At 35.0% G+C, this 14,326-nt stretch overlaps 1 protein-coding gene across 1 annotated transcript in view; it reads right to left on the bottom strand.

Moving 5' to 3' along the window:
• AKAP9 (A-kinase anchoring protein 9) overlaps nucleotides 1–14,326 on the bottom strand; it is a 123,421-nt gene that overhangs the window by 22,033 nt on the left and 87,062 nt on the right. The window contains 10 exon segments of the mRNA XM_086614890.1: nucleotides 2,251–2,430; nucleotides 2,685–2,837; nucleotides 3,275–3,379; nucleotides 3,504–3,680; nucleotides 6,649–6,768; nucleotides 9,291–9,394; nucleotides 9,397–9,475; nucleotides 9,477–9,523; nucleotides 10,711–10,749; nucleotides 11,947–12,159. Of these exon segments, the coding sequence (XP_086471016.1) occupies nucleotides 2,251–2,430; nucleotides 2,685–2,837; nucleotides 3,275–3,379; nucleotides 3,504–3,680; nucleotides 6,649–6,768; nucleotides 9,291–9,394; nucleotides 9,397–9,475; nucleotides 9,477–9,523; nucleotides 10,711–10,749; nucleotides 11,947–12,159 (1,217 nt within the window).

Here is a 14,326-nt window from a genome sequence, read left to right as displayed (position 1 = left end):
CCAATTAGTCGTTTGTGCTATAGTTCAAATGAAAGTAAAGAGAGACAAAGTTATAGAAGTATTTATTTAAAAATGCATATGACTATCCAAACAAAATTCAAAGAGAGATCGGTGAAGACATGTAGTGAGAGTAACACTTTCCTAGATTTGTTCTAAAGACACTTAAAATTAAAGGCTGTGTAAGGGGCTCAAAATTGCAAGAAATTAATAAAAGCATGTAACTGAGCAAATATATGAGTGTGATGACTTTATGACGGAGAAGAAAGAAAAGTCATCTTATATCATCTTCTAACAAGAAATAAATGAGTAGGCACAAAAAATGGAATGACTGGTGTTGATGAACACTAAATTAAATACATAAAAAGGCTTATCAGAAGGAATAAGACAAGTTAACAGATTCCAATAAAATAAGTTTTACAAAATTCATTAAAAAATCCTGCTTGCCTAATTGCAGTGGGAGCAAGTTCTCATTTGAGTGTAGAAGAATGCCATTAAATCCTTTACAAAGTCAAAATAAAGACAGACTAGATTGTAAGTAGTAAGTTTAAGAAACAAAAAGTGGATATATTTTCTTAAAGGAAAGTCTGGAGATCTGAAATGAATGGTGCTTCTACACCGGAAATGAAAAAGACAGAAGTCTGTCAAGAGTATTCGAAAAGAGATATTATAAAATAAAATGTTATGGTACCTAAAATAGGTAAGAACTCTAGAAAGGCCTTTTAGAAATATGAAGAAAAAAAAAATGGAGAAGGAAGCTAACTAAATTTATTACTAAAAATAGCTGTGTTTTTCCCTTAACCTCTCAATACTTTGTTAGATTTAGTTAAATAGAATAAGATGACTTTATAATAATTACAATATGTACAAGAATAAATGAAACATGCAACAGTATAAATTAGAAGGGCTGATTTGTCAACCATGAACAGAGTTTTTTAAAATCCACAGAGACTACAGGAAGCTCAAAAATGGTAAAGAAAATGTGAACAATTCATTGGCTTTCAGAAGAAAAGAACAGTGATCCTGGTGATTACTATCAAGTCAGCATAAGTTTCTGCTCTTCATAACACAATGGAGTAAAGGACCACAGAAGGGAAATACAGTAATTAAAAGAAAAGCACTTAGTGAGATAAAGATGTTGACAGGACTAGGAAAGGGATTAACCTAAGAACAATATATTCATATTTAATACTGATCTGATAAGCAAGCAAGCAGAGTAATTAATGTCCTGAAAAATACAACTGAGTAAGAAAATGAAATTAAGAAAATGAAACTTCATATAACAGGAGAAGAACCAATCATTAAAATGAATTATACCCGAATCCTGGGTATTTTTCTCAAGGTAAGTAATGTAACCCTATTACTGTGGTCATTCTATAAAGCAGAATTGATTTGGATTCTTGAAGTATGATCTTTCCTAAATCCAATTTCTGGAATCCAATTCAAACGTTCTTCTAGCCTCATCTTAATGAATAAGATTAGTTTTGGAGTCAAAGCTATGATTTTTTATGTTTAAATTTAATGTTCAGAACGTGAAATTCATTTACTGAAAAGATTGATTTTCTTTCTATAAAAAAATGCAAGACCTGCAGCCTGTTTATTCTGGCACTTACATCTATGGAAAATAACTAGTATTTCTGCTGAAATAAAATGTGTTGTATCCATATAAAAGGGAAGTAAGCCAGAAGAAGATGAAGCTTATTATCACAAACACATATAATTGAAAAATAACAGAACGCAACAGGTGTTAAATCTCCGTGAAAACAGAGAAAGACAAGTCTGCCTCTTTCTTTCTTGCTCTAAATTTCTAATAAACCACAGCATTTTGTTTGCACATCTACCATGCTTCAAACTGGGTTAAAGATATTGCCAACATTGGTATGATGACGAAGTATTTACACAAGCTCACAGAGCACACAAGTTCAACTGCTACAAAACCCTGTAAAATCCAACACATCAAATGTTCAGAAGTATTAGAAGAATAAGGAATTAAGAATTTAAGACAAAAATTGAAGCAGAAATAAGGCAGAATAATATCAGGAAAGCAAGCAAAATGTATCCTTCATAAAAAAAAAAGAGACAAAAGAGGAAAAACAGATTAAGGTTTTAGCATTGCTTGAAACTGAAGCATTTGCATTTTTAAATTAAGGCAGCAACAGAAGATAATGTAATAGGTGGGGGGACAGAGGGATTTTACTTTAAACAGCTAGCAGCAAAAAGTAGGACTTTGAAAACAATTTCAAAAGTATGTACTTTGTTGTCAGTTGTGACTTCGAGTTGCTGTTGCAGTTTTGCTATTTGTTCATGGAGATGATCTATTTCCTGCTCCTTTTCTTGCATCATGTGAGCGAGCCTCCCAGCCACTAAATGATGGTCCTTTATGGTGGCAGCCTCAGACTTCTGGATAGCTAGTCCCAGTATTTCCATTTCATCCTACCAAAAAAAATCCCAAAACCATTTTACAGTTGTACATAATGTTTTCTGCATATTCTTTTGTGAGTATTCAAGGCATAGGAATTAACAAATTGCACGGAATTACAAGTAATTATATGAGCTTTTTAGTATTTTGCAAGTTGAACTGTGGAATGCTTGAGAAAGAGAAAGAATTTGGCATTTGTCTTTTTCCAAGAATTTATTTCTGGGGAGGATGGGAAATAAAGCTTTAGGCTTCTCTGTTACACAATTACCTTAAATAATTTGTTCTCTTGTTCAAGTTCCTGCAAGTGTGTAGTGGACTCCTTTCGCTGAATTTCCAGTTGCATGTGCAATTGCTGAACTTCTTCATTTTTATTTTCTAGCTCCTCTCGAAACTGCTCCAGCTGTTCCTCAAGGTTTGTGACCTGTGTTTCCAAAACAAATGGTGGAAAAGGAGTAGACAGCCATACTAAAAATTAAATGTCATAATTTTCAAGTGGAATGTTTACAGTATACTGGTTTGGTATGCACAAACAAAATGTGTACTAGGTGACACTCTGAGTCCTTAAACTGAATGGAATTTTAAAATTCACTAAAAATCAGCTGAAATTGCTATGAAGCTTTTCTTAATTGGACTGAATTTTGATTCCAGAAACACTCTTGTAAGTCACAAGCATTAACATAGACAATAATAATAATTATCATGATTCACAAGAGAATTTCAAGGGCATTTAGACTGCTGTCTCTCTGATCTGTTAAAAAATAAAAAACATCTGCATAATTCATGAAACTCAACAGAAATCAAAACTGACGAAAACCAAAAACATCAGCAGAAACATGGAACGTTTCACAGGTATTTTACCTCCTTTTCCTTTCTGTCCACAGCTTCTCGTTCAGCTTGCAGCTGTACCTCAAGAGGCAATTCTCCCTTCACTATGACAGTGCCAAATTGTTTCCTTTCCTCCACCTTTAAATATACATTATAAATTACTTCATTTGCTTAATATTAAACAAATAAAAAAGATATACTGTTTTGTTCTCAATAAAATGAGAAAGTAGTAAATACATGATAATTTTCGACCAAGCAATACCTTTTGCAAGTTGTCTGCACTGATGATTAAGGCTTGTTCCAGTTCTCTTATCCTGCATTCTAGTTTCTCAATTTCTTCATTTCGTTCTTGTATATCTCTCTGAAGTTGCTCCTTGGAGAGCAAAAGTTCACTGCATTTGTCTGTTTTTTCTTTTAGATGATTGGTTAACTGTTCAACCTGGTGACAATACGGCAAGATGATGAATATACTGTACTAGACTGGAAGGGATTGCTAGCGATAGCAACAGCACTCATTTTGACAGAGAAAAAACATCCCTCTTTTTTTCGCGTAACAATTTAGGTAAAACAGAACGTAAAGTTAGTGCTACATCCAACAAATACAAACAGCATTTTTTAAGAAGTCAAATGTTCTGTGCTATTATCACCTACTCTCTAGAACTGACCTCGTCCTTCTGAAGCCTTCAGACTTTCCAGTCAGTTAAAAGCAAGTAGCATGGCATCCCTATGCAGCCCACTAAAAAGATAACTTTAACATCTACAGACAGAATGTCTTGACCCTAAGGTCAAGATGCCATTTACACCTTTGAGGAATATCATAGCTCTAAAAATCTGTGACAAAATTATTCAAAAGAAGAAGTTGATTAGTGACATACAGACATATGTTAAAACTCACTGGGTCTTTAACACTGAAGAGCATTGCTATACTTCAATCTTGAGAAACGGTAAGTTTTATTTTCTTGCTGGGTTTGTTAAATGGGACCAAACAGATGTGATGGATGATATAATTTCATTTTCTACAGGGGACAAAGCATCCAAATAAAGCATTCTGAACCTCAGTAGTTCAATGTTTGTGGCTCAGAAACAACATATTAGAAGAGTAGCTGAAGCAGTAGAGATAAGAACGATCCTAGTTCTAGCAGTATTTCAGAAATAATCAAAATTACAGATAAGAAAGATGTGTGGCAAATTGGGCCTGATGCAGTGTTAAGATCTGACTTAAACTACGTAATTGAGCAAGAGACATGGAAGGTAATGTTCGTCCCACTCAACAAACTGATTTCAGTATTTACAATTAGGAAGTTACGATATAGCCAAAAGGGAGAAGACTCAAAGCATTTCAATAGATAGGAGAGAACAGGACCAGAACATAAAGCTGACAGGATGGTATGATTGACATTATCTATCCATGAGTAACATTAAAGCCTGAAGTGACCACAGAAAAGTCCTGAGAGGGAAACGGAAAAAGAAAAATCAAGCCTAGAGCAGACCCTTTACAACAACCTTGCCTGGAATAAGTTGACAAAGTAAGCTGAAACAACAGCAAAAAAGAAATGACATTATCAACAGAAAATGCTCACAGTATTCACGCAAAGCGGAAGAGCATTTCAAAACTCGTGCAACTATAAAAAAAATAATGCAGCTCTCTCAGAAAAGCATGAAAAAATAATGATAACATGTATATTTACGAAATAATTCCAAATAATGTTGTGACATCAAAATATATTAGATAGTAAGACTATGTGCCTCACTTGATAAAACTTAAACGTAAATCTACTACACTATTGAAAATTCAGTCTATAATGTTTGACGTATCATATTCCACATCACCTAGCTCTAAAATAGCTGCTACACCTGTGGTGCTGGCAGACATTATCTTACTGTCTATCCTTCTACCTACTAAAAAATTGCAATTTAAAGGCATCTAATACAAATCTCAACATTTTAATCACAGTTACAGCTGTCTTTCATTTTAAAGCATGCTTTAAATTTCCATTGTAGCATATCTGCCAACTTAAGAGTATATACATATCTGTATATGCGCATACAAAATAAGGATGATTTTTACATATAGATTCTGTACAGAAAAATAGGGCAATTTTTATTATGCTTTCAAATTTGTGGTGGTGTTTTTTTTCGGTAGAAGTTTTCTTTTTTTTTTTTTTTAAATGTGAGAATTTTAACCAGGAATTCACATGCTATAAACAGACAAATAACTAAATGAACTCTAAACGAACATCCTGGATTCAGGAAAACTAATCGTGCTAAAAAGTCTCCCCAGTCTGTGACACATCAACAGGAGAGGAGTGCGCACACACTGTCCAACAGAAGGCAATAGATACCGAATTGGTTAACACACACCCAGCTAATTCCAGAAGATTCATTGTTCACAGAGGCTGATGACAGCCATATCACATAGTGCTGACTGAATACTTTGACTGTAAGATCTCTTATAAAACTTTGCATTAAAATATACAAAAAAACTCCATAAAATACACCCCTGAATCTGAGAATTATAAGTAAATAAATATTTTGATAACTTAGATCTCACATATATGAATTTATGTCCTAACTACTGTCTATGGTCCTAAACTACATAATATAGAATATTAAAAATTGCTAATATTTAAGAGTTGAATTACAGCAAGTGAACTACCTCAGTAAGAACTTTAATTTGAAAATCGCAGTGTAATCTAGTAAGAGACATTTTAATACTAAAAATCAGGCAAGAAAATCATGTAAATAAGTATCAGCCTTGCTCAAAAAGCAGGACATAAGAAAACCTACAAAATATAAAACGCAATTTAATTGACTAACATTTCATCAAACAAAACACGCAAAAGCTTCATAATATATAGCATATGCACTGCTGCTACTTTTCTTGATTTTGCTGGGTCCAAGAGTTTTCTGTGACTCCCTTGAACTGCTCTTCTCAGTCACTAGGTTTGTTTCCATGGAGATAGACTTTCACCGGGAGGTTCAAGCGCACACAGAGAGCACTACTACATCTCAGGTACTAAATCTTGGTAACTTAGTTCCTTTGTTTGTACCTCTGCTAAAACAGGGTGCCACAAAACAACATAACATGTGAAATTGATAAAGTAGTCCTGACTCTTTCCATAGGCTTTTGAAAACAGTGAATTTTCTAAATTAAGTTATACGAAGAGTCTTTTTGAAAGTTATGAAGTCTCCCTACGTCGCTACTAAAAACAAACAGCCTTAAAAAAGCCCCAAAACACAGTTCCACCACTTTCCCCCAACACCTTAACCGGCATCTAAGGGGATTTACTTTCCTGGCTTTTAAATGGACACAGGTTAGGCACACCATAAAAAGCTTCATTATAGTATCTTCACTGCTGTCAACTTGCCATATATACTCATTAAGTACAAGTAATAAAATGTGTTACCTCTCTGGTTTGATGTTCATTGACAGGCTGACTCCTTTGCGGAATCTTAAGCTGTTGTTCCAGCTTTTGTATCTCTTGCTGGAATACGTCTCTCTCATGTTCTCGGTCAATTGCTTGTTCCTGAAAGTTAAGAAATTATGCGGATACATAATTTGATGTAAAAACTAAGTCTATTACTACTTCTTATTTCTGTTAATGTGAGGCTGGTAACAGTATGGTCAGTATTTTTAAGACAGCAGAACCTCTTGCACTACCATTACAAAATCTCTTTCATCATTTGAGGCAACAACATCACATTTTTGAATTAAAAAAATTAGGACAGCATAGATATATCCGGTATTATTTCACAAAAATGAATTTTGTTTCTTGTGTTCCAGGTACACCATACAAACGGCAATAAGCCAATATTTTATTATTTTCTTTCCTAATGTTCGTCTTTGATATATGTAGCCTAAATAGGAATTAAGAATAACAGTGTTAATATGATGAGGAGCCAATAGCAAAATAAATTAAAAAAAAATATAAATTGTTTGAAATTTGCATGTCAGTTTTACTTTTCACCAGTTTCAGTTGTTACATCCAAGCCTGACATTTGGGAAATACATCTTTATATAGGAAATAATGCACAACTGGTAGCATTCAGTGAAGCATCACCTTTAAATGACACTTGTTAAACAGACAAACCTTGTCAGATGCATTAAAATAAACTAGCTGAAGTATCTGATACAAAGAGGAATGCCTCTGTCTAGCAACAAAATATTTTGCAAGCATTCAGGAAACCAGAATAAAATGTCAACTTTTACAAGTTGCAGGTTTTAAAAACCCACCTGTCATTCCAAGGAAACAGCAAAATTCTAATGCTTACAAACAGCTACTCATCTCAGCAGTCTGTAACTCTCCAGTTTATGCTACTGGTAATCCCAAACTATAACGTATATATGACTGAGACTTGTAATAGGAATTTTTACTTCTGAACTTTGTCCTATTATGACCCACTAGTTTCAGTGAGAAAAATAATCTTGTAATTGGAGAAAACAAAATAAAACAAATCCATTTGTGCTAAGAAGTATCTGGAAAGATCTCCTCTTTAATACTGCGTAGTAACAGATTATGCAGAGAAGGTGTCACAAGTTGTTACGTTTATTATATAAAATATTATTCCACCTTTTCTGCTTCCAGCTAGAGAATTAATCGAGAAGGCACAGAAATGGTAGTTTTCTCCCAACAGCAGCACAGGCCACTTAATAGGAATAAAATGGGAAAAGAAAGAGGCAGGGAGATGGTGTTTGCAGAAAACGGGGTAGAGTCTAAAATAAAATTGCAGAGACAGCCTGAGGCAGGAAGAAGTTGGATACGATAAAAGCAGTTGCCACTGTGAATGGGGACAAATACACATACAGTATAACTGGCTGGTAGGTGTAGCTTAATATCTGGAGGTAGATTCTTGGATACTATAAAGGAAAATTATAAAAGAAACTTAAAGAAATTACGCTTTCAATTTCCAAGTACAAATAAAACTGACTACTTAATTCATAGAATCACAGAATAGTTTGAGTTGGAAGGGACTTTCAAAGGTCATCCAGTCCAATCCTCTCCTGCAAAAGCAGGGACATCTTCAGCTAGATCAGGTTGTGCAGAACCCTGTCCAACCTGACCTTGAATGTTTCCAAGGATGAGGCATCTACCCCCTCTCCGGGCAATCTGTTTCAGTGTTTCACCACTCTCAATGTAAAAGTGTCTTCCTTATGTCTAGTCTACATCTGCCCTCTCTTAGTGTAAAACCATCACCCCTTGTCCTATCACTACAAACCCTACTAAAAACTCTGTCCCCATCTTTCTTAGAAGCCCCTTTTAAGTACTGAAAGGCTGCAGAAAGGTCTTCCTGGAGCCTTCTCTTCTCCAGGCTGAACAGCCCCAACTCTCTAAGACTTTCCTGATAGGATTGGTGTTCCATCCCTCTCATCGTTTTTGTTGTCCTCCTTTGGACCCACTCCAACAGGTCCATGTCCTTCTTGTGTTGGGGACCCCAGAGCTGGACACAGTACTCCAGATGGGGTCTCATGAGAGCAGAGCAGAGGGGCAGAATCACGTCCTTGGACCTGCTGGACACACTTTGATGCAACCCAAGGCATAGTTGGCTTTCTGGGCTGAAAGCGCATGTTGCTGGCTTGTGTCCAGCTTTCCATCCAGTAGTACTCTGAAGCCCTTCTGCACAGGGCTGCTCTCAATCTCTTAATTCCCCAGACTGTATTGACACCAGGGGTTGCCCAACCCATGTGCAGGACCTGGTACAGACTTCAGACTAATTCTAACAGACTTTATTGAAAAATATGGAAATTCCACAAACTATTAAAAATGAAGGTCACAAAAATTTATTTTCCTCTTTAATTTTAGATGTTTCCCATTATTTAAAAATTTAAGAAGCGTAATGAATTATTCTTAGAAATACAGAGCAGTCCAAAGCAAACATCTGAAACACATTTGCAACTTTTAAAATGTTAATTAAATTACTGAGCTGGAGCCTATAACACTTACTTCCTTATGTTTGCTCAAAATCTGAAAAAAATAACATTTCCTTCTGAACCAGACCTCAGTACAGATGCCCACCCACCTTCATGAAACTAGCCTTTTACCATACTTACATCAAGAAATTTTCTTGTTTTCTCAAGTTGCTTCTCCAAAGCCTGGTTTTGCTGTCTTAAGTCCATTAGTTCTGCATTTTTTTCTTGCTCTAGCTCTATGAACGATTGACTTGTTCTTCCAAGTCTATTTCCAAGACTTTCACTTGCTTGTGAAGGTCATCATACTCTTTTTCAGCTTGACGCTGTAACTTCAATTTTTTCTTTCATTAGCTTTTCTGTTTCCTCCAGCAATTCTGGTTGTAATAAAAGCAGCACACACTACTTTTAGATATGATAGTTAGTAATGTTATGAAGCAAAACCACTCCCCAAGGTATCCATGCTGTATTCTGCAGAAGGATGTGAACTGGTTTGGGTTTTTACTATTTTTCTTTTTTAGAAAATATATTTTCTTCTGATAAATAATCAAGACAACCACTAAAGCAAATTCATATTAAAATTACTATCCTTTATTTAGTCTTCAGAGGACTGCTAGTGAAGTTGTATCAGATCACCTCCCTGTTTAAGTTTCATATAAATTAAGAAGTCTTTGTACAATTGAAAATGTATGGGTTCAAACTACAGATAAAGTCAGCACAGGGATTAAAAATGAAGTACAGAAAACCCAATCCTCTTCTCATCCCTAGTGTCAGTAAATCAATGCATTCCCAGTCTTCACCATTTAATGTGATACATATAATAATTTGAAGGAAATATTGAAAGACTTAGTGAGGTTGCCAAGCAGACAGAGAGGGAAATTACTGACCTGTAAATGGAGCTTTGTAAAATCAGTGACTGCATGGATGCCCAATTTTGAGTCCTCATGAAAAGGCTGACAAGCACATACAGTAAAGCCCCAAACCACGCTATTAAGACTCTTAAGCCACAGCCCATTGAAGTATGCATAACTAACCGTACAAATCGCTCAAGGTAAAATCCAAACTGTAAAGTGCAATTACATTTGGAGAATCTTTAAAACATAATTGATAATTAAACAGAAACAATACAATTTACTTTCACTACAGAAGAAAGATCCTTTAGGCACCATCATCTTACATCATATTTAACCAATTCTCATTTCTAGATAACCATTATAAATAAATATAATACAGTGTTTAGTTATCATAGGCTCAACTGTATTGATAAGAAAAAAGAAAGAAAAGAAAAAGTTACAAAAATATCCCTCAAGTACTATCTAAGTATCTGTAATTCATAGGTGAATAAGATGATGGTTATTAATGAGTTTCTTATTATGTTGAGAAATTATAAGAAATGTTGTTAGCGAAATGTAAAACTCAGTATGAAATACAACATCAAAGCTGCAGGCCAGTAAGAATTACAGTAATGTCAGTAAGCCAAAAGCCCAATAATCCTGATTAACAATGTCAGTACGTGTAAGTTTTCCACCCAATTACAGATTGGCCATGCAACATACAAACACACCTGCTTGGGAAGCTGCATCGACTGCAGCATCTACTAGGCCTAGGAGAATAGAGAGAGAGAAAACAAAAAAAGAAGCAAAGTAATTCACATGCCAGCTATAGTTTTCTTGTGGTGCAACAATGTAAGAGAAAATGAAGCCAAAGATAGATGTGGTATTTAATGACAAAGTTGTTGAGATAACTTAGGGAATGTGGTAAGTTATTCTGGTATGCATGATACAAGTACCTACACATATTTATAAAACTGTTTATCCTTACAGTTGTTATACATGAAAATAACTTTAAAATATTTAGAAACTTAAACCAGATAACAATAACTAAACCGGAGTCATAGACAAGGATCTTCTATAAGTAGGAAGCAACAGGTTGTTCTTAAAATTTCATTGTTACACAAAGTGGACGCAGAAAATTGCAAATACACACCAAGATGTGTGATGTATAAACCAGAAACATTATAAATTGCCATAAACTTCTAGAAATTAAATAAAACAGTAATTTCATCCTGCTATGTATAATGTAAGCACTGCAATCCTTGAAATACCAGTATTTTTTAAAACAATACTGTTGTAATTTTGTTCCTCTCTCAAACATAAAATATTAATTTATTTGTTTAAGGAAGAATTAAGAGACATTTACTCATGAAAGTAACACTTTTTTTGAGTAAGCAGTTTGATTACATTGACATGGTATTATCTGGAATTTTCACTGTCAGTGCTGAAAGTTTTCAATACTGGTAGATAACAGGCTTCCTTATCATGTAACTTTTGTGCCATTCTTTCCCTAAAGAGAATTCGTTATAAAAGTGTATCTTCTGTGTCTAAAATAAGTATGGTCATCATGTGCAGTTCAATCATGTCTGAGAGGTATGCTTGCTAGTCCCTCTAAAACTCTGTTTGGAAATTATTAGACCAGTATTTTTATCATAGGTGCTAACTTCAAGACATTCTATCTCCCGTGGTAACATAAATAAAATCGGATTTTCAGAGGCACCGAGCTTTTGCTGACTTAAAGAACAATTGTGATTGCTCAACATCTCTGAAAATTCAGTATCTTTTGTTTAAATATCAAGAAAAGTTATCATGCTAACATTAGGCATCAGGTATGAGAATATCACCCGCTGCCCTATCACGTTTTTATCAATGACTACAACAGGGGGAAAAAAACATCACCAAGATTACTCATTATTTTATTTGGAAGCATAGGAAAATCTCATAGAAAGATTGTAAGGAATACATACGCTGCTCTACTGGCCCCGCATCTGCTCTCATGGCGTCCTTCTGTCTGGAGAGTAACTCCTTTTCTTCCTGGATCTGCTGCTGTTCAGCCTCTAACTCCTGCAATTTGTTACCTGTACACAGTAGCTCTTGCTCAAGATGGTCAATTACATCTATTTTTTCCTGGAGTTGTTTTTCCAGAAATGCTTTTTCATCTGCATAACCATCAATGAGGCCTGTAGAACATCAATTTGGGGGCAGATTTAATAGACAATAAAGAACAATTTGGATTTTTTGCATGGTGAAGTCACTCATGTATTCTCACATGAACCCATGTGCATGTTAGATACTCAGCACCCAACAACTTCTACTCCTGCCTTTGCTATTCTTCCATGGTAAATAAATTACAGGCAGGATAGCACAAAACCAAATATAGCTCTTAACTTTTTCTCAGCACAAGTCCTCTGAAGCAAACAGGAACTTCAAAACCAAGGAAAATAAGTGTGTAATACACACAGGAGAAATAAGAAACTTCAAATAAATTCAGGTGCCAGGTGCCATTTTAGGTGCCTCAAGACATCTGTCTGACCTTAAACGACAGTTTCTGTAAGATCATGGGTCTTCTATAAGTCAGGTATAATATAAATGCCTCCAACCTCATAAGGCATCACAACTGGCTGTAGGTGTCCATGTTTAGCATTTGAATCACTCCAAAAAGCCCTGTAACAGCTAACATCTAAGAAATCATTTAATTTCTTTACTATTAATATGTGATTTTTGAAATAGTACAGAACAATTAATGATCTTTTTAACAGAATTTGTGACACTACCTTGAGAATATGTCTTGCATGCTTTTAAAAATTTAAAAATAGTGAAGTAGTTTATGTAGGAATCTGAGGGGGAGCTCTATTTTAGCTTTAGGAATGATGTTACAGCTGTAAGTAATGGCCAGATCTTGGAATGAGGCAGAAATGGGCACAAGCTAAAGACTTCGGAAAAAAACAGTGAATTTCTTTGAGGGGTGTACAAACTAAACTGAGATCCTGCAATGGTATTGGCTTCAGAAGATTCACACCAGTTCCTTCAGAAACGTCTAACCACAGACACAAAAGACATTTTTACTGAGTGACAGAAGTTACCAAATAGGTACCCCCACATTTCCACAGTAAAGTGTGTTGTCATGCCTGAAAACGATGGTTCCAAAAGACAGATACAACATCAGTCATATGATCTCTAAACTTTATCAGTTGGACGCACATGCCTATGCCACAGTTTTCTTCTTACTAAACCCACAGATCTATGTAGTATTTTTTCAATATAAAATTATTTTCATATATTCATATTTTATATATTCATAGAACTCTTCCCTATTTTATGAAATACTTTCTCAGTATAAACCTATAGCCTTGAGTCAGTATTAAAATGGATTTTACCCTGACTTGAGAATATAGGAAAACTAAAGATGTTTCCATTTGTTACCAGTGCAGACAACGTAAAACCTCTGTGAGCACGTAGCTCCGTATCAAAGTAAATTAAGTCACAGTGGTCTTTGCATATACAGTCTGAGAAAGGCAGGGCTGCCCCTCCTGCATATCACTCATGCATTGCTGACCAATCTTTTTTTTCCAGACTTGGATTCACAGAGAAAACAGGTGCACAGAGGGACTTGCTGTTGAAACAAGAAATACTGAACTAGAAATATCATTAACAGCACTTCAAAAATTTGAGACAATACAAATTCTACTAGTTATTCCACAATATTTCATGCTGTTCACAATGAGCACTTCACAGATAGGAAGTTGAGAGAGCATCCCCAGCTTAAAGGAGTGCACACCTCCACCAAAAAGTATGACAATGAAGAAGTTGTCTGCTAAGATCATGTATTGTGGTATTTACTCTTGCCTTTTTTTTTTCTTTTTTTTTTTTTCTTTAAGCGATGTAATGACAGTTGTCAGTGTTCAGTGAACAACTTGGCATTAGCTTTTCTATCACATTAGATAAGTCCTATCTGACACCACTAAAACACTAGAGGTTTCAAACATCTCAGCTGCAGCAGTTTTTGTGATAAGAAAGAAATGATCAAAACCGACCACATTTATCTCAAGAGAAGAAGAGTACTATCATATATATAATGACTAAGACATTGCTCTGCACACCTATCTAAGGAATTGATAGAGAATGTAGCTGGCTTTGTCAGAGTACGCTCACAACTCAGTTCAATGAGCAGATGAAATTAAATAAAAAGAGTGTGACGGCATTTTTTTTTGTTATATCAACACTAATAAAATGTGCCTGTCATTTAGAGGTGCATTAATTTCAGAAGTTCATAGAAAAAAAGGATGAAAAGAGGTTTAATTAATTCAGGAGTTATAAAGCATTAAAGGCAATAAGAGGGAAAAATTA

Source organism: Tauraco erythrolophus, chromosome 7 (assembly GCF_009769465.1).
Source record: "Tauraco erythrolophus isolate bTauEry1 chromosome 7, bTauEry1.pri, whole genome shotgun sequence".
NCBI lineage: Eukaryota > Metazoa > Chordata > Aves > Musophagiformes > Musophagidae > Tauraco > Tauraco erythrolophus.
The sequence above is the reverse complement of the archived record's forward strand: the minus strand, read 5'-3'. Positions and strand labels throughout refer to the sequence as shown.